This window comes from Hippichthys cyanospilos, chromosome 15 (assembly GCF_059441005.1).
Source record: "Hippichthys cyanospilos isolate Australia breed blue-spotted pipefish chromosome 15, RoL_Hcya_1.0, whole genome shotgun sequence".
Taxonomy (NCBI): domain Eukaryota; kingdom Metazoa; phylum Chordata; class Actinopteri; order Syngnathiformes; family Syngnathidae; genus Hippichthys; species Hippichthys cyanospilos.
This window is the reverse complement of record NC_142383.1, coordinates 3,070,720-3,094,960: the sequence shown is the minus strand read 5'-3', so window position 1 is coordinate 3,094,960 and position 24,241 is coordinate 3,070,720. Positions and strand designations below refer to the sequence as shown.

At 37.3% G+C, this 24,241-nt stretch overlaps 1 protein-coding gene across 1 annotated transcript in view; it reads right to left on the bottom strand.

Moving 5' to 3' along the window:
* Positions 1 to 473: 473 nt before the first annotated feature.
* chd1 (chromodomain helicase DNA binding protein 1) overlaps positions 474 to 24,241 on the bottom strand; it is a 39,013-nt gene continuing 15,245 nt past the window's right edge. The window contains exons 12-36 of the mRNA XM_088435068.1: positions 23,607 to 23,696; positions 20,139 to 20,329; positions 19,095 to 19,283; positions 17,992 to 18,154; positions 16,763 to 16,915; positions 16,578 to 16,649; positions 14,516 to 14,665; positions 13,618 to 13,766; positions 12,490 to 12,586; positions 12,303 to 12,398; positions 12,022 to 12,198; positions 11,783 to 11,946; positions 11,662 to 11,703; positions 11,420 to 11,553; positions 11,192 to 11,330; positions 9,828 to 9,978; positions 8,549 to 8,671; positions 7,322 to 7,465; positions 6,942 to 7,241; positions 6,728 to 6,859; positions 6,410 to 6,588; positions 3,361 to 3,460; positions 3,228 to 3,279; positions 2,899 to 3,133; positions 474 to 1,850 (exon numbers count right to left, since the gene is read on the bottom strand). Of these exons, the coding sequence (XP_088291194.1) occupies positions 1,559 to 1,850; positions 2,899 to 3,133; positions 3,228 to 3,279; positions 3,361 to 3,460; positions 6,410 to 6,588; positions 6,728 to 6,859; positions 6,942 to 7,241; positions 7,322 to 7,465; positions 8,549 to 8,671; positions 9,828 to 9,978; positions 11,192 to 11,330; positions 11,420 to 11,553; positions 11,662 to 11,703; positions 11,783 to 11,946; positions 12,022 to 12,198; positions 12,303 to 12,398; positions 12,490 to 12,586; positions 13,618 to 13,766; positions 14,516 to 14,665; positions 16,578 to 16,649; positions 16,763 to 16,915; positions 17,992 to 18,154; positions 19,095 to 19,283; positions 20,139 to 20,329; positions 23,607 to 23,696 (3,714 nt within the window). The 3' untranslated portion in view covers positions 474 to 1,558. The remainder of the gene's footprint in view (positions 1,851 to 2,898; positions 3,134 to 3,227; positions 3,280 to 3,360; positions 3,461 to 6,409; positions 6,589 to 6,727; positions 6,860 to 6,941; positions 7,242 to 7,321; positions 7,466 to 8,548; positions 8,672 to 9,827; positions 9,979 to 11,191; positions 11,331 to 11,419; positions 11,554 to 11,661; positions 11,704 to 11,782; positions 11,947 to 12,021; positions 12,199 to 12,302; positions 12,399 to 12,489; positions 12,587 to 13,617; positions 13,767 to 14,515; positions 14,666 to 16,577; positions 16,650 to 16,762; positions 16,916 to 17,991; positions 18,155 to 19,094; positions 19,284 to 20,138; positions 20,330 to 23,606; positions 23,697 to 24,241) is intronic.

The following is a 24,241-nucleotide window of genomic DNA, read 5'->3' as shown; positions in this document are numbered from 1 at the left end:
CATGTTTCTCCACTGCTTGGTGGAGCTGTAAAGTGACTATTGCAACATTGACTACAGGCTGATTGCTCCAATATAGCAGATGTGGCAATCAAGCAGATAAACATCCATATCAGTTGAATTATATTTTAAGTCAGCAAAAAGAGGTGTGGCAGGCGGCTGACAGACGTATAACATCTGACGTCATCCTGACGGTGACGACGGATGAAATTCGCAATTCTGACATATTTAATTCCTAATTTTTTTAAGCATTCCCGTCATTCCTAGGTCTGTCCGCAAAACGTGCGTCCATTGGCGACAGACTAACAAACAGTCCATCAACGCTGACAAAGTGCCCACCTCTGCTTTTTGGCAGTTACTTGGCTCCATGATAAAATAAACAAAAGCAATTTGTGGCTTAAGGGTTTTAGCACACAATTGTGTGAGTTGAGTATGGTCCAATTTGACAAAAGTTTGTCAGTGCTGGTCCAAGAAAGTACAGTGATTGATTTTAATGGCTTCATAAACAACTATATAAAAACGGTTCATAAAAATCCATGCACTCTCAGTGTAAATTGATTCTGAAATATAGAGGAAAGTTATTTACAACAGTGTGAACCATAACAGTGACTTCATTCAGTTAGGTGGTTCACCACAAATACACTTGCCTGCATAGAACATTGACATTATTATTGCCTATGTCAAAAATTGAAAAGAAAGAAAAGTTGTGGAAAATTCTCTAATGTCTTTTTAGACTGATTTGAAAAGTCACTGGTTTTAACAACAACAAAAAGCACTAGAAACAAAAACTGTCCCTTTACCAAAAGTTACATTCTGAAAGCATCTTCGTGAAAGAACTATTATACAGAAACTTGCTTGCAGAACAAAAAGCCTGAGTTGATAAAGAATGGTAATATCTTAGATCCAAAAAGCCTGAGGGAAAAAAAAGACAACCAATTTACTATTTTACAGAAATTTACAACATTACAGAAAGGAAAAATGAAGAGCAAATACAGGGATTCTTGTTAGGGTTGTTGGTGTTTTTTTTGTTGTTTTTTTGTACAGCTAAAATCTGTTCTTAAATAATTGTCAAACAAACAAATGAGACAAGTATGTGAATGAGGTACGTCAGGTGATGATCCTGAGCCCAGACTGGACTTGACATCAGCTTCCAACATGATTCATGCGACAGCTGACGGCTCGACTGACTTTAACACTTAAATAAGGTAGATAATTACACTGGACATGATGGAGACAGACGACACATGAATAACAGTCCAAAACGCAGGATCCAGTGTCATGGGTTCGTGGGAGTATGAGGCAGCGCTCAGGGTCTATTCTGTCCAGAGGTTAGGAAAAAAAAAGAAAAAAAAAAGACCTTTATAAAAAAAAAAAAAAAAAAAGTGTGCTGTGTGCAGCATTCAACTCTTAAATACAAAAATATGCCATGATTTGTTTTTCCTCGATGCCTGGTTGGAGGCGCTCCTTAGCGTTCGTCACCAGTGGCGCGGCACAGTGCTTTCTACTGCGTTCCCGTAAGGCCAGTTCCGCGGCTGCTACCGGCGGGCCCGGGCGACTCCCGTTATGTCTTGCGCCCACTCCAGATCTGCTCCGGTGTGCTCTTGTGATCCGAAGAATAGTCAAAAGGGGAGCGGTGGCCCAGCGGCGAGCGCGAGTCGTACGGTGAGCGCTGGTCTCGGGGGGAGCGGGGAGATCGGGGCCCGCTGGCCGAGGCCCTCTGCTCCGTTTGCCAGTCCGAGTGGTACCGGTAAGACGAGCGCTGGTCCGAGTGGGAGAGATCCTTCGGGTCCGGCCGGTGGTCTCTGCTGGAGCGCAACTCCTCCAGCTTCCTTTGCTTCCCGTCGCTGTAATGTCTGCAAAATGCAAAAACAAAGAGTCACGCAGACTGTTGTAGGGCTGAGCAATTCTGTTGAAATCAAATTTGCATCAAATTGCAGTCTGCATCTTGGAAAAACATCAAAATTTGGTGATTCCACTTCCGTAATTCCCAGACCGGCTGTACATAAGACACACCCTTCAATTTGGGGTCCCATTCGGGTATTTTCTGTGTTACCATGTATAAGACGCTTTGGCAACAATGTCAAAACTATAGTAAAACAGAAGTCATCTCATCTTTTGTAAACTCTTCATAATTTCTTGAGTTCACATCCGTAAATAATAAATTTGTTGGAATTTTCAGATTTTCCACATTGTGGGTAGTCCGTGAACGCCTCACCACAGTAATGTTGAATGCATTCAAGGAGTTGTTTTTCTATTTTCTAGCGAAACAGTTCCAGTTCATTTTACCATAAATACCTAATGTTGAGCAGCATCTACTCTGCCTCTTCCCACAAGCATACATATTTTGCACATGATATTTGCACTATATTATCATCACTATTGTTTCTGTTATGTTATTTTTTTTGGTATTATTATTCATGTTTTATTATTTATCTATTTATTTATTGCTCAAACATGGAATGTAGTCTGCTAGTCACGGAGTGAACGAAATAAGAATTTCATTGTGTGGTATAATAATACTATACATATGACAATAAAAACTCTTGAATCCATATTTCACAAAGTTTATGATTGTGTATATGCCAAAAGACTGCAATAATAAACAACTCAAATGGAATCTGTTCCCGTGTTCGCTAACTGAGCACTCTTCAATGAATCAGCTGAAGACATAAAAACTTTTTCCTCGCGGTTTTAGTAGTATTCCTGTGTGTGAACAAGGATGGACTCGGACGGTGGTTCAGTCAGCTTGCTTCTTTTATTGAAAATAATGCCGCAACACACTCAGCTAACGCGAGTTGCTGTTAGCTGCAACAGGTGCAACAGAATTAACCGTACAAAATAAAAGGCTTTTGTGTCTGAAGCATTCAGCTCACTTAGAGTAAAATCTCTGTTCGAGTTCACCTGTCTTGCCTGTCTCGGTCCCTGCTGTCCGGTCGGTAGTGGTCTCTGTGGTCTTTGCCGTTGCTAAATGAGGAGTAGGGCCTTTTTCTGGATTCTGCAGTCTTCCAGTGGGCCTCCGAGCTGTGTCTCTCCTTGCTGCTATCATGGTAACGTGCCGATGGCTGGTGCCTGTCTGAGCTATAACTGTCCCTGCTGCTGTCATCCTGGTGAGAGTTGTCCCTCAGCCGTTCAATATCTGGGTCAGAAAGCACAGAATCAATCAATCTAGTTAGGTTAGCGACTAGCTTGTTTCATGCTGGATGCGCAGCTAAGTAAAATTCATCGGGTACCTGTGTGTTTAAACCCTATAGTGTTTAGACTCCTAGTGTTCTGCTCCATTGCCTGGCAAAACAAAAAACATTATGGACTGATAGAAAAATGTTTGTCAATGTATGAATAAATAAATACTGTTTGTGCACGTACCTGAGCGTTCTCTTGTCTTTTCTTGATGGCGTGTTTATACAATTTATGCAGCTTCCTAGCGTCAAACTCAGTGAATTTGGAAACAAATATCCACAGGTTTCTGTCAAAGACAAACAATATCAGCTACATAATTGATGATGCGGAGGCGGTTGCATGACTCAAATTATTTCGCATCGCTGTTTGCGACGTAATATTTGGACTTGACGCATGTTAATACACGAACAAACACCAGCTTTTGGTTTCGTCAATCCGAGATCCCGTACAGCACTATCATCATGGTTCAAACCACACGTGATTTGTGGATTGCTTGGTGAAAAATGTGTGTTTTTTTGTTCAGTTGTCTTGTCTTTGTATTTCTTGTATGCATGCAGAAAATTAGTGCTAAAATAAAACGATGCAATGATAAAAGAAATCAATTGCGCTGTTTTTCTAAGATAAGGTACAAAACGCCTGTGCTGGCTGCTAGCTATGTATGCGGTACATGTATTGCAGCGGTCAGCAACCTTTCTGAAACCGAGAGTTACTTCTTTGGTACGAAGGGCTACCAGTTCATGTCAAGACCCTGATCATGTTATTGATTTCCCACAATAATTCAGAAACAGTTGTAGAAAATATATAAAAAGCGTAATATGTAATGCATATGTCATATACGCATAGTCGTGAGTACAATTCCTAGAAAATCACAGTGATTTATCACTTGTAAAACTATTTGCAGAACAGGTCTGCGGGCTACTCATGTGATACTAAAGGGCTACCCAGTGCCCGCGGGCACTACGTTGGTGACCCCTGATGTAGTGCATTCAAACATTTGGATATTTCAAACTGACAGAATAAAGATTATAAATGCATTAAATGTTAACAGAAAATATCTAAAGAATCACTCTATAAAAGCTGACATATCAAGAAGGATCAAACCAGTTGGATCGTTTACTTAAATTACAATAAATGGGCCATCACTTATGTTTAAAATACCTAAACAAATAACTAGACTTATGTCTTCTTTTTTTGTGGTTGCTACAGTATTTGAATATAAAGAATAAGGCTTTGTTTGTTTGATTAAAAAAAATTATTGAATTTACCACAACCAAAATGACAGCACATTAAAATCAGTCCCCTTTAAACTGACATGAAAACCCAGTATTAAGAATAATATTCAGCGCTATTGATACGGTTTGATTTCACTTTCATAAATCATTTAGGGGCCAGTGCAGAATGCCCGCTTGTAACGTTACAGTCCATTCCCGAAATTGATAGGCTGCCACGAGGCAGTGTGCTTCCCCATAGCGATACTTCTCAATGGCGAGCAGCATTTTTGAAATTCAGGAGGATATTTTGACACACGAGAGCCGACGGAGGCCCCAAACCTTTACCAACAAAGTGTGTAAACAGCAATGGAATTCTATACACAAGCTGTGATAGCCCATCTTCGGAAATCCCCAAGGATGTGAAGGCAAATGATTATAAGTGGAGGACAGCTTCAAACTTGAATTTAGTGATTAAGATGCTGTATACCTACTATCTAATCACCTTGTAATGAGAGTTATAATTTGTAAATTTGTATAATTTGTATAATTTGGTTCTAGAGGTCTTTAAAACAAAACAAAAAAAACTTCTCAATATCCGCTCCCTGACCTAAGAATCACACAAGAAGAATTGATGTACTTACAGTTTTTCAAACTGAATCATTTAGTGGTTCAGTGATTGTTTTCCAAAGCAAAGCAAATTTTGCAGAAGTCTTATGACAGAATTAAACAAAAACAATAATCAGTATGGTACTACAGAAATCAGAAAATAATAAATGTTAAGAATTTTTCTTGTTTTGAAATTCAAAGATCTGTACAATTTAAATGAAACAACTGCTCTAAATGATTTCAGTATTTTCCGCACTATAAGGCACACCTAAAAGCCTTCATTTTTTTTAAAAGCTGATGGTGCGACTTATAATCAGGTGCGCCTTACATATAGATCAATATTGAATTTGGGATTTGTAGATGGGGAATGAACCGATAAAGTAAGCTTTACCTGTTTCTTTTGTGTGTTTACAGTTGAACAAGGTTGGTCATATTGACTGAGTTATTATGCTATTGAGAGTTTAGAGTTATGATTTGAGTTTTTATTGTTATTACTTTGAGTATTACTATATTGTGATTGAAAAAGTTTTAAAATATGTCATTAATTGAGGATGCGTCTTATAATCCGGTGCGCCTTATATGTGGAAAAAGTTGTAAACTATGTCATTAATTGAGGGTGCGCCTTATGGTGCGGAAAATACGGTACTTAATTGTTAATAGTGTTCAATTTGATCATCGTCATTAGTTGTCGCCTAGATTAATTGACCACTGTGATTTGCAACTTACTGTCTTAGGCTAGGTTCACACTGCACGACTTAATGATCAACTCCGAATTTTTGGTGGAAATTTGTGAGGTCTTTCGTGTGAACGCAAAACATCCGAAAACCGTCTTGTATGCGCAGAGGACACCATGACGTCATTTTTACGAAGTACCACCATGGAGGGCCAAATGGCTGTTATCCCTCACCCACAATATTTTCAGTGTATTATATTTAAGATGGAAAGGATGGGGAGTAGCGTGGTTTTTGGCCATGGCAGTTCGTGCTGTGACACCAACGCCTCCCTCATTCGCGCGGCTCGTTGCGGGAGGCAGAGAAAATACACTTTGTTTTCCCTCCCTCAGAAAATTTTCAAACTTAACCACCACATTCCGCTATTGTTTTGTTTTTTCCCAAGCTGCTTATTCTTTTTTGAGTGCAGAATTGTGACATTTGTCGCATGTCTGTTTCGTCCGTGTTGAATGAAGGTGACCAGGCCGTTCAGACTGAAGTCGCATGTCAAAAGATCCCTATAATTATCTGATTTAGTACCACATAACCAAGCGGCCCGGGTCGATTTTGAAAAATCCGATCTGTGTTGTGCATCCTGCTCTCAAAAGATCAGATAAAGCTTGGATAGCGATGACAAAATCTGAATTGGGTCACTTCAGGCTGCAGTGCGAACCTAGCCTTAATGTAACAGAGGCAAAGCACGCTTACTTCCGCCACTGTTTGATGAGGTCAGGATTGGAATACTCCTTCAAACACTCCGTGATGTGGTCTCCAATCTTGATGAGACATTGCCGAGTGTGCTCAAGCTGCTCGCGCTCAGAGAGACCCTTCTCTGGTCGGTCCAGTTGCTTCAGGGCTGCTTTCACAGGCCGCATCCTCTCTTTACACTGTAACATTTAAGCACACAATCCTAAATATTGCGACTTTTCAATCATTAGATTCTTGGGTCACATTAACCTCATATAATCCAATTGAAACCGACAGTTTAAAGTCATCATGTCCAACTTTCTGAAAGACTGAGCATACCACACTAAAAGTTTTCTGGTCTAGCTCTTCAGACTCCTCAGACACTGGAACATTCTCTCCACTTGCTGTTATATGGATTGGCACATCAGAAGCTTTCTTTGTCCGTTCTCTGACCTCAGATTTGCTGTCAGTCTATTAAAAAGAAGATGATTAGGAATGATGGTCATTTATTGTACCCACTGTGTGTAGAAAAAATATATTTGAATGTGTTCACCTTTTCCACATTGTCCTCTTGTTTAAGGACAGCTTCCAGCGGTTTCACTTCTTTTTTCTCTTTTGTCTCCTTTGTGTCTTTGCTGATCCAACTGTCTTCCTTTTTCTCTTTTTTGCATTCTTTCTTTATCTCCTCTTTATACTCCCTCTCACCGGATGAAGAGCCATTGTCTTGTTGAGCCTCCTCCTCTTCCTCATCGTCTTCTTCCTCGTCGTCCTCTTCCTCCTCCTGATTCTCTTCCTTCACAGTCTCTCTGTCTGGCCTGTTTCGTCTGCTGGGAGTTTTCACAGACGTCTCCTCCTGAAATGGTTGATGCCCAACATTAGAGTGAATACTTCTCTTTTTATGCTAAAGGCCATCAAACAGGATTATCAGCGTACCTTTTCATCCTCTATTTCATCCTCATCATCCGATCTTTTGTCCGATGGAGGATCTGACGATGCACTCTTAATCATTTCATCTATCAGAGTTGGCTTCACAGTTTCTCTTTTTTTGCTTCTTGGCTTCCTTTTTCGAGAATTGACCTACAAACCAAGATTTTCCTCATCCAGTTAATGACCAAATAAAGTGTCAACCCCCCCATTAACCGCAAAGACTGAAACCCGCGAAGTAGGGTATCAGTTCCTAGATTTCTATGTACGCCCCAATATAGCCGCAGTAACCATAAACAATCTTTTTTGCGTATTTTATTTCCTTTCTTAATTTAACATTACATTATCCTTATTAACATTATTGTATATTCATTAAATAACTAATATTACTTAGTTTGTAGAATTTGTTCTCAGGACTGGTTATCTGCACCAAGACTCCGGTGAAAGAGTACGCAAGTCATCATGTTGAACTTCACATTTATTTTGGCTCATGTATGGTGTATCATGTAATATCTCTTGAATAATAAATCAGCAACAATCTTAAAGTCAGTCAATTAACATATAAACACTTGCCGAACTTTAATCTTTGAATTAACTGCATTTTTAGCCGACATTAGCGGGTTAGCAACAACTAACAACAACTACTAACTATAAAGTACAACCTCTACACAACCGAACACAAAAACAGAATAAACACCCATCACTTACTAAACATAGGTAGTAGCGTGCGTTATCAACATAAATGATAATAAACTATAAATATGAGTTTACATTGTGATTCACCACGTCACCGTAATGAGCTGAATGACGTACAGAGAACGTAAAACAGGAAACGGAAATGCAACGCGAACCGACAAATTAAAAGCATGCATTTCAAAATAAGATAAAAAATGATGAACTCTAACGCTTGAAGAATTCTTAACATAGTTAACTAATATTACTTAGTAATTTGATGAATACAGTACTGTATAATGTACTTTCTTTGCTTTTTTTTTGCACTTTTTTTTTTATTTTGAAATATTTTTAATTTTTCCTGGAAAAACCCGCTAAGTACTGAGACCGCGAAGTAGGAGGGATCACTGTGTGTGTGTGTATATATGTGTGTGTGTGTGTGTGTGTGTATATATATATATATATATATATATATATATATATATATATATATATATATGTGTGTGTGTGTGTGTGTGTGTGTGTGTGTGTGTGTGTGAGAATGAAAATGTAAATGAGACATACCGTCCCTGCTTGTTTCTGAGCTTCTTTTTTGGCAAGGTCCTTGCTCAGTAACTTAATGAGGTAGTCTGCTCTGGTCTGGAGCTGTTTGGCCTGGGGTTTCTTATCGGGGTCATCTGGTAGGAGCTGTAACAGACAATTTGAAAACATTTTACAGGAAAAAATTAGAAGGTTTTGACAAAAACATTGAAATAACTAATAGTAAAAGCCATTCTGTTACACTAGTCAACCACCAATCATTCATTTTGAACTCTTCAGTCTTCACTTTTCTCACTACGGGGTGAAATGAGTCCGTGAGTAATTTGATTACCTTGATTAAAAAAATGGAGAATTCAAGTCAGCTGCAATAAGAGCTTGTACCATGCATGACTATCATGCCACCAATGCACTGTGCTAAAGTCGGCCCTCGGCGCATGTGACAAATGGCTTCCAAGCATGAATGACTCCTCTTTGGTGAGCTAATTTTTGGTAGCAGTTCGTTGGATCACGCAGTTTTGTTCCCCTTCGCAAAGCTTGACATGTTATATACTTTGTCGGTTGCCTCTGATTTAGTCGCCGTAATAAGTTAGTTGTGAACAAATGTTGCAGCAGTAATTGCTTCGCGTCTGTCGCCACAAACCACTGACAATACACCTCCTGTCTTTTAGAAACAAACGGTTTGCTTTATTTAGCTATAGGCATTTCGCGCTACCCTTCTGTTTGGCATGAGTACAAAGTAAACAAAAGGAACACGGAAGCTGCGGAAGTTCATGAAGTCCAAATGCGCCGCAGCAAACAGAGAAGGAAAATAATAATGTTTTTTTTTCTCAGTAAAAAAAATTAATCGAGAAAATCAATCTATCGCCTAAGCCATAGGTGTTGAACTCCAGTCCTCGAGGGCCGGCATCCTGCATGTTTTCCGGTTTTCTTTCACCAACACACCTGATTCAAATGATTAGCTCATTAGCAAGCTCTGCAGGAGCTTCAAAATGATCCCAATCATTTGAATCAGGTGTTTTTGAAGGAAAAGGTTTCAAAACATGCAGGAGATCGGCCCTCGAGGACTGGAGTTCGACACCTGTGGCCTAAGCTTACCTTATGTTGATTTGATTGATGATTAAAACATTTGATTTTTTTGCCGTTTGAAGACTGGACATCATGTACATGTAGATTTTACAGTTGTAGATGTCACTCTCATAGTATATAGTGTAATATCGATACTATTATCATATTGAATGGAAAGAGGACAATTTGTATGATTCTTGTACGTTCACACAAGTTGAAAATGTTTGCTTGAGCTCACTTTGTGTGTGAGATTGAGGTCTGGGTCCATTTTGATCATCTCCCAACTGCCGTAACCGTACTCATAGATTCCTATTAACAGGCTGGAGTCATCCTCTTTCCCCCACTCAAGGTCAAAGTGTGCAGCCTTAGAGTGACACGGAATCATGTACCTATAAAGAAGAAAAAAAACACACACGCACACAGTCAAATTCAGTGACTCAAACAGCTCAAAGAATGGCAAATGCAATCCGCTCACAAACTCACAAGCAAATCTCATGATAAGACTACTGATGAGGACAAAGAATATGGCGAATATGGCGTGGACTCTGAGAAGCGGTACAAGAATACGCGACCAACGCATGTGTCTACGTCATTGAAAGTCTGGCCATGATTTGCACAGTAGTTTAAAAAATTCAACATCTGACGAATCTGGTGGCGAATTCAGCAATGATGAGTGGAAATGCCAGGTCACCACATACAATGACCTAGACACAAACTGGACAGACATGTTGCCAAACAAACTCATTTATCTCAAGATCTCCAAGTCTAAGGCAAAGCCTATCAGGTGTCGTATGAAAACAAGGTGTGTGTGCAAAATGTGCATTATCCGTTTAACATGTGTCACACATTATCACACAAAAATTAAATATTGGGTTTAAAAAAAAAACATACTTGCATGCACACATAACTTAAATAACGTTGTTGTCAAATGTGAAAAATACTGTTCTTTGTGCACTTGATTAAATATGCACATAAACTATTTCGCGCTTATTGTACTTGATCAAATATGTATATAAATTATTTTGCAAACAAAAACATATTTTCATTTTCATGTTTTATGGAAGGATAATGACAGTTGAGAGGTTTCAGATGCCCCGAAACAAAAATATTAGTGTCAGTCATTGTTATGCAGATAACACATCCTTTCACAAAAGGCTAATTTTCTCCTTATTTAGTCCAAAATAGCTTGGTGTCACTCCTATTTTCAGATAGTGATCACAAAAAGAAAGGAATAAGGTAGCATTGAACTTTTGGTGGGGGAATTAAAACATAGAATGCAATCTTACATATGGTATCACCCATGTTTACATAGATGTCACTAATGTCACCACACATCTTGAGCTAAGCAAAATGCACGATGATGACATACATCCCCGACTGGAAGCGATACTACAATTGTTAGCAAAAATGGCAAATGATACCAAGAAATTCACTTGGAACTGGTTCTGATAAAAAAAACGTTTTTTGATTCCCATCCTTTAAAATACGTAGAATGAACTGAGAATTATGATAATTTTTGATGGTACACTTTGTGTAGAACATGAACGTTTTTCCTTAGCTTTTGCATGAATTTAAAAACAATACTTTTTTTTTTTTACAAACTTTTTTCTCTCCTCTGGGTCTGCAGGTATGGCCTTGTGAAGTGGAGCTAGTTCTTCCTCATGAGAAATAACAAGCTTTGCGTTGACTTGAACACCAGAGATCCTGAATGTGGGCCCTTTTACCTTCCCTCTTCTGCCTCCTAGTTGGAGAAAAAATACAGAGTATTAGTATAAATTCCCCAGAAAATGCACATGTAATGGCGAAAAACACTAAGACAAGTATAGTTACCGGAAATTTTTTCCGGTCCACAGGGGTTTTCTCTTAATGTTCTCACACAGCCATTGTGAACAGTTTCAGCCAACCGTTTCAGGTCATGTTCAGACTTGTCCACAAGTTCAGCATCACGAGCAATTGCATCCAACCTGAGTCAAGAAATTGGTCAAGAAACGTTTAACAATAAGTACTGCATTTTGCAGCATATACAGTAAACCAATGAATACTAACAATATACCAGCACACATTTTACTTACCGTTCTAGTGGTCCCCCAAATTTCTTGTAACTTTTGACAAACCTGATGAGTAGTTAAAATAAATGAAAATGGCAGGTGAAAATATGCTTTAAAGTTAATATGCAAAAATATCGTCACTCACCTCCGGATTTCGGCGTCACTAAAGCCTTTGATATTTTCCCTTGGAATAGTCCGAGGTCGACCACGCTTTTTTGGTCTCTTTCGATCTGAGTGGGAGTCACTGTCGGACCCTGAATATCTTCTGCTCCTGCCCTGTCTTCTTCCCTCACTTGCATTAAAGCTGATCTGTAAAGAAAAAAAAATAGATGTGTGGTATGCAATAACCTGACTCACTGTAATAAAACCTTACTGCTCGATTACCTGTTTGGCACAATTTCTCATACGCGGGAGCATGTAGATTTCCTCTAACTCCTTCTGTCTTTCTTCCTCTTCCATTCTCCTCCGCTGCTCCTCAGGGATAATGTCATCCCAACTCCGCTGGCTGCGCTCAGAGTCCATGTCTATTTCCTCTTCTTCCATCATGGTGAAGTTTGCAACCTGCACATGTCAGAGAACCACATCAACTTAACAAATCCTAACTTGGAAGTTATTAAAAATTGACAATCAGAGGTTGATAAGCATATTCCTTTTTAATGTTTCACCTTAAATTGAGACAGCAGTTCTTCTCCAACCGTGGAAGGTCCAGGATCATTCTCTCTGGTCTCTGCTCTTTTGAGAATCTCATCAATATCCATTTCCTAAAGAACATGACAAATTATAAAAATAAATGGTAAAGGCAAAAAGGAATGCACATAAGTGAAAATATAAAATGTTTTGTTTTTTTTTTACCTGGGGTTCCTGCTCTTCACCCTCGGGTTCTTTGAAAAGTTCCTCAGCACCAAATTTCAAGATTGCTGACAACTCTTCCTTGTTAAATGGTGCTGAACTGTATATAACAAAATTATATGAGAATTCATACTGTACATTATATTTATATGGCACATTATACAGTATATATATATATATATATATATATATATATATATATATATATATATATATATATATATATATATATATATATATATATATATATACACACACACACACACATACATACATATATAGTGGGCCCCCGGTTTACGAACTTCCTGTTTTACGTATTTTTCATCTTACGAACGTGGACCGCAGCGTTTTTTGTCCCCCCTTACGCACAAACCTTTCATCTTATGAACAATCCAACATGCCGGTCAGTGTGTCCACACTATTTTTTTCGCTTTGCTGCATCAACAAAAATAACTATTCTTGCATGTCACGGAAACGCAGATATGCTATTGGTCTTATAAGGTCACAGTCACGGTCTCGGTCACGGAGATGCCAATATGCTATTGGTCGCCGTCACGTCAATCACAGAAATGCTGATATGCTATTGGCCGAACGCCTTCATCTAGCTTGATGGCACAGCTGGTCGGTGTGTTGTGAAGACTTTGCAAACTTTATCTGTTAGACATGGCTTCTAAAATTGCAAGTGGCGGTAAAGAAAGAAGTAAGAGGATGATGACAATAGAAACGAAGCAGGAGATAATAAAAAAAAATACTAAGGAGGCGCACGCATTGTTAACCTTGCTAGTGAGTACGGCCGTAACCGCTTGGCCATCTTCTAAGTTCAAGACTTTCCTTGCCAGGGGACGGACCTCGGTCAACAACAAAATGGAGAGGCTTCTTCTATTATGGATTAAAGAGAAGGAAATCGCCGGTGATATGTTCTCGTTTAAGAAAAGTTCTCGTTTAAGAAAAAAAAAAATTCTGCGGGTTCGTCTCTGCTCTAAGGTTTGGATTGCCCGTCATACGAGCAATTCGAGTTACGAATTTCGAGTTACCAGCATAGCCGCTGAACTTATATATATATATATATATATATATATATATATATGGTACATTTTACTACATAATGGTTAAGCACAATGTGTGGCTTGCCTCGAGGGAGCACTGCCGGTGTGGAGGACAGTTTTTCCTGTTGTGTCCATTCTCTGAATGACAAGGTGATCCAGCACCATCTTCTTCTTTGCTCTTTCTATTATGTCCTCCTCCACTGAGCCCTTCGTCACCAAACGGTAGATGTTCACCTGAGAAAAAGATACAAGAAGAAAAGGATGGTGGTAGACAACCATTTGGAATCCTACAGGACAACCTCTAAGAGTCTTATACTAAAATTTATATACCAAAACTTGCTTAGGTATTCATACAAAATGTTTATTATTGCAATCATAGTTTGCTGTGCTATTGTCTAATATGGTATTAATGCACTCATCATCTATGGTTGCAGCTACAGTATCTGAATAAGAATACGCTAAAATGGAATATCATTCTAAAATTAGTTCATTACTAGATTAGTGAACTATTTGGATTAAATATGACTGAAGTTAAAATGACAGCATAAAAGGTAATCAACACTAACATATTCTTCTGCTCCCTAAATGTGTGTCCAACTACTACTGGGAGTTGGAGGTCTTGGAACAGTGACCCTATGTTTGCAAAGCCCAAGTCCTTATAAATAAGCTACTAACCCTAACCGTAACAATAAAAACTACAACCTACACTCGAGGGATAGAAGATACAAAATCATTTTTCTGTAGGTGGCAGCAAATCCAGCAAGGTTATGCATTAATGTGCTATATTGTTGCAATGGTAATCTTAGTCTCTTGTCTTTGGTATGGTATGGTACTGTATGTTATAAGCATGAGAGTCAGCCAGAGAAACAATTTAATGTACAGTAGCATCTAAGAAAAAATTTATGTTGAGAAAATAAACAGTCTGACAAAAACCCCCATTGATTGCCTATTTCAATGAATTGTCCAGCCTCCAATTTGCTTACTTGTCTCTTCTGTCCAATCCTGTGGGCTCTGGCCTGGGCTTGAAGATCATTTTGGGGGTTCCAGTCTGAGTCAAAGATGACGACTGTGTCAGCTGAAGCCAGATTGATACCAAGGCCACCAGCACGTGTGGATAACAGGAAACAGAAATCCTGGGGAAATGTGTGTGTTGAGGGTAGGGTGGAAATGCATATGAGGCACCCATATTTACTCAAATGATTTAATTGTGCAAATAAAATAATTGAATGAAATCAATCATATATAATTGCCAGATCTAACTAACTGCCCAGATTGAGCGATATTAAGCAAGATCACCCCTTATCCCCTACTTCATTTATATTTGCTGCAGGAATTTCACTAATTAATGTTAGATTAGATTAGGGCTGCACGATTATAGTCAAAATGACAATCACGATTATTTGTCAATTTTGAAATCACGATTATTCATTAAGTTTGGTCAAACATGTCTATTTACTGCCCTTTTTTAAACAAAAAGTATATAAACAAAGCTTCATGGCTTGATTCTTACAAATAATAATAAACTAAAATAACTAATTAAAACAAATGGCACACAGGGCAACAGGTAACTTACTAGTTGAGTGCAAACCAACAAAAACAATGACGCTTACTTAGAACTAAGCACATTTTTTTCTTTTAAACAAATTTTAATCAATTAGCAGTCAAATGTCATTTTTGGTCATTTCAAACCGAATGTATTCAATTTTTTTGCCAATTGGATTTTTCAAAATGGGTCTCAATTGTCAGCAAGCACGGTATATATTAGAAATTAGGTGAGAAACTCAACACCATTTCACAGTGGTAAATAATATATTAGGGTGAGAAAAGCTGATACTTTTGTCTCGCAAACATGTGCAAATTGCCACCTAGTGGTAGGATGACAGGTAGTGTAGCCGGCTTTTTAAACGTTAATATCGCCAAGGATCAGCTTAATTAATCATGGCCGCCAATATTGTGATCGCGGTTAGAATTAAATTAATTGTGCAGATTAGATAGGACCATAGAAGGTTTATGCTTAAAAAAAATATTGAAACATATTGTCAATTTATGCCAATGACACAAGTTTCCTTCTTGTCCAAAACCTCACTGTTCACAAAATCTTGGGAAAGTTTTTGACACCTTCCCACATACAAACTTAATTACATATGATAAATGTTAGTTAAAAAAGGTTACAAAACAGTAAAAAGGAAACAGGACAGTCAGAGCCAAAGCTCAGCAGTTTGATTTAAATTTCAAACGTCGGTAAATTTAATGTGTTTTCATATACCACCTTCTCAGTGTTTGTTCTACATTCATTTAGGAGTAGTGGCCCGCTGCTCCTAAAATATAGCTGTCACTCCTTGAAATTTCTTTAAGGGGTCAACACTAGGACCAAGTCACCCATAAATGCTTTACAGTGTGTGCCGATGAAAATTAGATTTTTTTGGTGGCCTTGTCTCCATATAAATTGCTTCAAAATTGGGAGCATATATAACATATTATATTTATATATATATATTTTATATATTTATATATTATATTTTCAAACAATTTTAACGGTAAGAAATTTACTTATAAACGAAATGCAGAGATACAAATTGAAGAATCTACATGCCGATTGTTATTTTTTCATCCCCCAATATGAAATCATGCGGTTTAGAGTAAAAATACCTTCGATTCAGAGACAAGACAGAGACCCTGTGAAAGTGGTCTCAAGGCAAAGACCAATCTCGAAATCTACAACATCATTTAAAGGTTTAATCAAATAATTGACCTGTTTTGCCAGCTACTACTTGTTACATACAAACAATTATTGTTACAGTAATAATTTTTTTCAAGTTCATCTTGCATCAGTTTCTATCTTTATGTCATATCCGAATTGAGATAACTACGCATCAACAAACATGGTCATGCTGTTAGTTAGTGAAGAGCCTGTTTTGTGTAAAGTTGTTTTAATTTATGTTATTTGTTATTTTTGATTGTTTGGAGGTCATTATATTTGTCTGATGTTGTATACGTTAATATTTGTATCAACAAAATACAATAACTGCAAGAAAATAAACTTACCTCTGAACCATCAGCATTAAAATGATCCAGGGCCTGCTTTCTCATCTCACCCTTGATGGAGCCATCTAATCTCTAAACAGATCAACAAAGAAACAAATCCAAATGATGAAGAAAAAAAAAGCAATGAAATACAAACATGTGTGTGTCGCTTTATAGCTTTAATGGTCAGAGAGGGGAGAAGATACCTGAAAGAGGAACTGTCGGCTCCTCAGGTAATCAGCAAGGATATCCAGCATCCGAACCATTTGGGAGAAGATTAGAACTCTGTGGCCTCGCTCTTTCAAACGAACCAGCAACTTGTCCAATAAAATCAGCTTCCCACTACTGCGGATAAGTTGCTGAAAAGAAGGGATGAAAAACATCAATTCCCCATACTCCCAACCACTATAAAGTTTGCAAAATAAGACAAGTGTTTTCACCAGTACATTCAACAGAGAGGTGCCTTATGGATTTGTCCGATTCCCGGCAGCTTCATGTTTTTTGTTTACTTTCATTAAGTTTAATTAACTTTTTTTTTGTTTTTAAATCAAATTCACACAAATTGATGAGGTGCATCAGTATTCAGATCTCCTCTGCTTGAGTGCACAACCAACAACACAACATATGTTTTAGAATTACAGTATTTTTGCTTATGTTTCAACTTATTTCATACAGTAAAGGTGAAAAACCACAAGTATATAGGGTTGTACTGTACAGTACTATATGTGCAGGTGACTGCCAGCTGATGAGAAAGAATGTCATCTATTATAATAAGTCATTGTCAAGGTGGAGTTTTAAACTTGAAGATGTTGTGAATAGTTGTAGCAATTGTTGTAGCAAGTTGGCTTGTTTATTTTCAATTCAGAAAAGGATTTATTGGCAACTTTGAGAGTGGAAACAATTAACTAGCTTTGATAAAAGCTGGAAAAAAAGTTGAATTTGGTTTATAGAATCTCATGTTATGTTGAATTTAATTTGAAATTCTTAGGTTTTTGTCTTGTTATAGCTAATGATTGTGAACTGTGATATTACAGTGAAGAATTTTGATTTGTCAAAGTTGATGCAATGCAAAGGTTTTCTGTAGTAATAACATTCTTCTTGAAATACTAGAAATGCCATCATCTGTCTATAAACCCTTTTATCATTGTTTGTTTCATTGTATTTTGAGACCAAATAGTAGTGGAAATAGGTGTAGGCAATTTATGTCTCCATTGAAGCCACTAAAAAAAGGGTTTAAAAGAAACAAATTAAATGGTTTTAACATGTTCAAATTTCCTTGTGATAAGAAAAAAAGACTGCTGACAAACATCTAATGAACCTTGAATGACAAATGGACCTGACGACAAATCAACATGACGACAAATCAACATTCATTACTTTTGCCAACACAAGTGTTCACCCCTCACTGGGATATTATCTTAACTGAAACTCAAACCTGTAATGCTTCAGCTCTATTAAGGAATTCGTGGTCCTCAGGAGGTTTGATCAGATAACAGTGGTTACAGCACTTCTTCAACTCCATCATGATGTTAAGGAACCCTGATGTGCTGCCTTTGAGACCCTTACTCAGAGCCTTGTAGTTCCTTGTCAGGATCCATCTAGTCACAAAAGAAAAAATGGAAAAGCAAAATAATTTATGAGTTTCAAATCAAATAAATATGTGCATCTATTTAGACTTTCACCCAAAATGTGTAGTCACTATCAATTATCAGTTTAAGCAGCAAACCTACTCAAACATACTATAGTCCATAAAATACAAAATCCAATTTGAACATATTAATAAATGGAGTGCTATGCGCACTTTTATAGTAATTTCTACATGGGTTGTCCAAAGCACTTCACCAAGCAACATTTTCACTTTAAAAACAAATCCGTGTACCAAAGATTGATGGCCAGACAAATGAGAAAAGCAACCGCACATGCACAACTGGACAAGCATACAAAGACTTAAATGACGGCTATACAATGCCCAAAGTTGTTTACAAAATCTCCAAGGAGTTGTTAGGATTATCTAACAACATAAGACTACCTATGACCAAGTGGGAATACGTGAATAGTGCAAATGTGAAAAAAAACAAAAAACAAAAACAAAACAGCTCATTCCTCATACCTTACCAAACTTTACTTATCATACAAACTATTTTTTGTGATATTTTTGCTTGAGTAAAATTTCCCAATGCCTCAAAACCTGTGAGAGCCAATCAAAACCTGTGAGAGCCAATATGTAGTTTGTATATGCAATCAATTCACCACGTTCATTGACAGTTAAGTGCATAATAAATATGTATAGCCACTCTAGCATAAGCCTAAAAAAATATATTTTTTAATGGAAATGAACCTACGGTACTATATTCTCGAAGAGCTCGCTTCACACAATGCTGTGTGCATCCACACACACACATATCTGTCACACACAGCTATTCAAACATTCCTTAATATGTGTGCATGCAACAATATGCTATAATTCATTCTGACTGAAATTCAAAAATTGTTATTACGTAAGAATGAATAAGAATAAAGGTTGGATGTAGTACTTACTTATAATACTGTTTCTGGATAGCACTCATTTCTACTCTAAGGATCTGCTCCACTTTGGCTGGGAGAGATTTTTCCACATCCTTCTTGACTCTGCGTAGAAGGAAAGGTTCCAGTTCTTTGTGAAGACTGGTGTAGCCAGAATCACGGCCTTTACCATGTTCCTCCTCGAACATCTCCCACGAGTGAAACCTTTAAAATGATAACATCCATCATCTTATTTCTGAGTAGTTTGTTTGTTCAGCACAATTTTGGTTACTTGTTTTTTCAAACGCCATTTCATCTGGACGAAAACAAAGTAACTTATAAGTATACATCTCCCCCCCCCCCCCCCCCCCCCCCTCATGACCTCATCATGCCCGAATAAGTTAATAACTGTTATAGTAAATAACAGTTTGCTGCCTAAATAGTTTGCCTTAAAAATAAAGGTGTGGCAAACTTAGTGACGACAATCCAGATTTTTAAACTGAAATCAACCTAATCTAATTTTTAGAGGTTTACTTTCATTGCATTTATTTCATAATGATTGAACAGTTTGATAGTTGTTTGGGAATTGTAAGTTAATTTACTTTTATTCAATACTGAATTACTTTTTTAAAACTTTGCACTTGACAAATACTCAATGCATATAAAGAATGAATTAAAACTAACAAAAATTAAACTAAAAGCATTTTCAAAATGATAAAAATGAACTTTCACTTATAGAGCGCTTTTCTACCTTAGGTACTCAAAGCGCTTTACACTAAATTTACCAACTGATGACGCAGCATCAGGAGCAACTGGGGGTTCAGTGTCTTGCTTAAGGACACTTTGACATGGTCTTGATGGTCGGAGGATCGAACCCACAGCCTCTCGGCTGGGAGACGACCACTCTACCACCAAACATAAGAAATAAAGCACCTTATGGTTATAGCATTATAAAAATCTAATAGTGTCAATATTCTCTAAAAACATGATGCAGTAACATGCAAATATTTCAGCACACCATATATAAAATGGAAAAGTACAAAAAGTCATTTTTACAAAGTAACAAATGATATGACGTACTTTTCGGGCATAATGAAATGCAGAAGGGACCATAGCTCTTTGAGGGAGTTCTGCAGTGGTGTTCCTGTGATAAGAAGCCTGTGATTTGACTTGAAGTCAATCATAGTCTTGTAGAGGAGCGAGTCATCATTCTTCAGTCGATGTGCCTCATCCACACCAATGAAAGCCCAGTTAACACTGCCCAAAAAAGACTGCAGACATATGTAAAATGTTTAGTTATATAAGTGACAAAAAAAGAACCATGATAGAAGCTAGGGCTAAGCTACTGTAGATGGCCTTAAAACAAAATCAGGTTTCCTTAATTGATATTTCCTTCTTCATCTTCATCAACAAGTTTTGATTTTTGTATTTCTTCTCCTTTTGGGACAAATGCACTTCATTTCTCCTGAAACCAAACACAGGCTTTCCAATGCTTTTTTTTTTTCCTTCCAAAGTATTAACTCATATCAACATTCCCAGAAAGAGAAGAAACATTTTCTTTAAGGAAAGTAATAAAACATTTTCTTAGAGGAAATGCTACTTAAAATTACAATTTTCAAGTATTTAACATTGGAAAATTAACACAAATATTCTCTTTTTCATTAATGTGTAACAGCAATCAAGGGCTCATTTGTGCCTTTACGGAACTCTATACCCTCTCAATGATGGAGGGCCTCATCTCTTTAATGGACAAAGGCGAGGACGACTTTACCATGAAGGAATATTGGCATGAATATAATATTCCAATGTGCCTGAACAACATTCAAAATGCTCTGAATGAGATGAAGCAACAGGCGCTGAACTCCAGTTGGAAAAAATCATCGTCTAAAGCGCTAGGCAATGTAGGCTACATATCTGGTCAAGTCCACCATTTGGCTGTGGATAACAGCTATGACGCTCGCACGGCTGCGAGCCTGCAACAAGAGGATCAAAAGATTGCCAATAATATGGTCACAGCTGTCAAGTTCAGGAACGACCTGAATTGAGTTATGGCATTATATAACACATTTTGGCCTGCCCGTCAGTCCGTCACAGACGGTCGCCCATTTTACCGACGGTTCAGCAAATGACGGTAATGCCCAAAATAAACAGCAAATTAAAAAAGTCGGAAGTGTAATTTTCATCTGTCTTCCTAATCATTGGGACTGTCATGACATCAGATGTCCGCCAGACCTCAGTCAGCCAGTCACTGCCCCTTTTTGCAGACTTAATTTGATTTCAACTGACTTGTATGATTGCAAGCTATATTGTTGTATTTTTATAATGCTACTGCAAAAAGTCTAACGTCAATCCAATAATGGGCAGTTGACAGCACCACCAAGTGGTGGAGAACCATACTCAATAAGTGATCTACCTGCAGTGTGTCAATTCAACACTTACCAAACTATGTTGATTTTACCAGAGACTGGACACCCTTTTTAACTTCTGGGTAAGAAAAAAAACAAACAAACAAAAAACAAACAAAAAACAAAACAAACAAAGCTCATACTGTACACAATCTCGTTGACAAAAAGGTAAAAATAATTTTTACAATAGAGTGCTAAGAATTTTTTTGTGTGATTTTGCTTTTTTAAAATGTTTTACATAAAGAAATGTCTTGCTGAAAACTAAGGGCATTCTGGGATTAATGATGGCAGAGTGAGGGCTTTGTGAGGCTCAATGAGGATATCTAGTGGTCGTTTGCAGGCGGTCACTCTTTCAAGCAACCAATAGCTTGCACCTAATTTATAGGGGTGTTCCAAAAACAAAACAAAACAAAAAAAACATCGATTTTAATCGGAATCGCGATGCTCATTTACGAGGATTTAAATCTATATAAAAGGTCATTAAATCGATACTTAAATAAAACAGAAATCAATACGCTTCCTGTTGGCTAAACGGTGTCATGACGTCACTGGATCGCTCTCCGAGATTGTCAAGGTGCGCTGTTTGACCGCAGTCTCGTCTCTTTCCTATGGTCGCGAGTTTGAATGTTTCTGTTCTTTCTTCAGTTAGAGTAATTTGTTCTAGACGACTCTTGCTAAGCTTTTATTTTGCTGCAAACTGTGCAAACAGGAAGCTTGGTGAGCTTTCGAGCCTGCTAAATACATAGTTTGGCTAAAGGATGTGATCGAATCCATACAGACTGAGACGCGTATTGAACTCCTACAGGGGCAACACCTATATGCATAATGTTGTTTGTTAAATTCTTAATGTCATATTTAAAAGCTAAAGCGACGTATAAGGGAATTGCTTTTTCTCTTTCACACCTGCTATGAATGTGTGCTATCAAAAAACACGGCTGATTTGAGTTACCTTCCTTATTTGTAGTTTCACTCTGCTGATGTTGATGCCAAGATGTGCATTCAAAGCTATAAATTACGATGAGGACATCTTGGTCAACACTTGAGAGTTTAGCTTGCTGTCTAGCGCGGACTAAGCTTATACTCATCTCAGTGAGGACAGTATAGTTTCACTTTGCTGTTAAGGAAAGAACTTTTGAAATTAATGATCTAAGCAAATAAAAATATTCATACAGAACATAAAAGAAATATTGTAGTTCGTAATCAATATAAACCAATGTATGAAAACTCCAAAATATTTAGCAAACACACATTACTCACGTACATGCAAATGAATGAAAATACTGTCTCTACAAAATGTTACAAACAATTGTGACTGATAATGCTCCTTATCAAAGTAGCGGCACATTTGAAAAAGTTCATATTCATATCTTGTTTGTCATAAATGTACTGAAAAATATCAATAGTTTTCATTTGGGCAACAGTTAAAAAATATAATAATAATTAATATTAATAAAAAAAATACTATTTTAGAACATGAAATGACAATTACATTCTACTTTTTTGTTTCATCTTATTTATACTATAAAAGCTGTACAGTTTATAGTTAGCTTAAAAATAGCAGTTGTCAATGTGCTATTTTTGTGGAAAAAGGCATGCTCTTTACAAATTAATCTAAAAACAACAAAAAAAAAAACACTATCTCCCTTTGTTATTGTGTCTTGCAAAAATGAAAAGTAGCACAATGATTATTTGCATCATAGATTGAAGCAGACATCCTTTTTAAGTAATTGAATCGAATCGTTTTGAATCGAAAATTGCTGAGAATCGAAAATTGATTCTGAATTGAATCAAAGACCCCAAAATCGGAATTGAATCGTGGGGCAGCCAATGATTCACACCCCTACTAATTTGCATTTTTCTATGGGATAGGAAATGCAAGATTTACGTTATTTAAATTTATTAATGACTTTTTTTTGCAAATTCAGCCTCAGGAATGCTTTGTTTTACTTGTAGTGTATGTGACAGATGAAATTTAGGGTGGGCAAAATACACTGACCAACCGACTGACCAATGACGGATTAGAAAAAAAACAAAAACAAATTCAGCTATCTAGTGATGGCGAAAGGGTGGGCAAAAATACACCGATGTACTGACGGACCTATGATGTAATTTCCTTACAGTTTTGTGTGCGGTAGCACCATACCTTGTCTTTGAGAAGAATCTCATATGTAGTGAGTAGGATGTTGAATTTCAGCCTCTTGGAATGAACATGCATCCACTCGTGTGTCCTGATCTACAATTGGAAAAATGGAATGAATCGGATTTTAACATTTTTAAGGTAGAGACTTGCACCAGAAGTGTGTGGTGTATTTTTAAGGCACTGAAAGGGAAAAAAAATGAAATACTGCAGATTCTTTTTTTAGGATTTAGGCAAGATCGATCAAGTAGCCTGGAAACAAAATGTCTTTTTGGGTTTCTTTAGATTTGAAGTTTCAAAGACAGAAGTCTTAACAGAGCAGTCTCGTGGTAGAAACATAGTCAAAGGAAGATTCTTATGGCTAAGTAGGGAGGAAATACAAGGGAGGCAAAGGCAACACAATGATATACGCAGTGGTGGGCCGTCAGAGCCAAAAAGGCCTTCTCGGCATTATCATAACTAAAATAAAATGCAATTTCATTTTTTTTATTGAGATCTCTCTCTCTCATCGTCATCATCATCATATTTGGTGAGCGCAAGCATTTTATTGATGTATTTTTTTTTATTTTTAATATGTTGAATTAAGTGTTTTGGGAAACAGATGTTTTGGTGACTGCAAGCGTTTTATTGATGTATTTTTT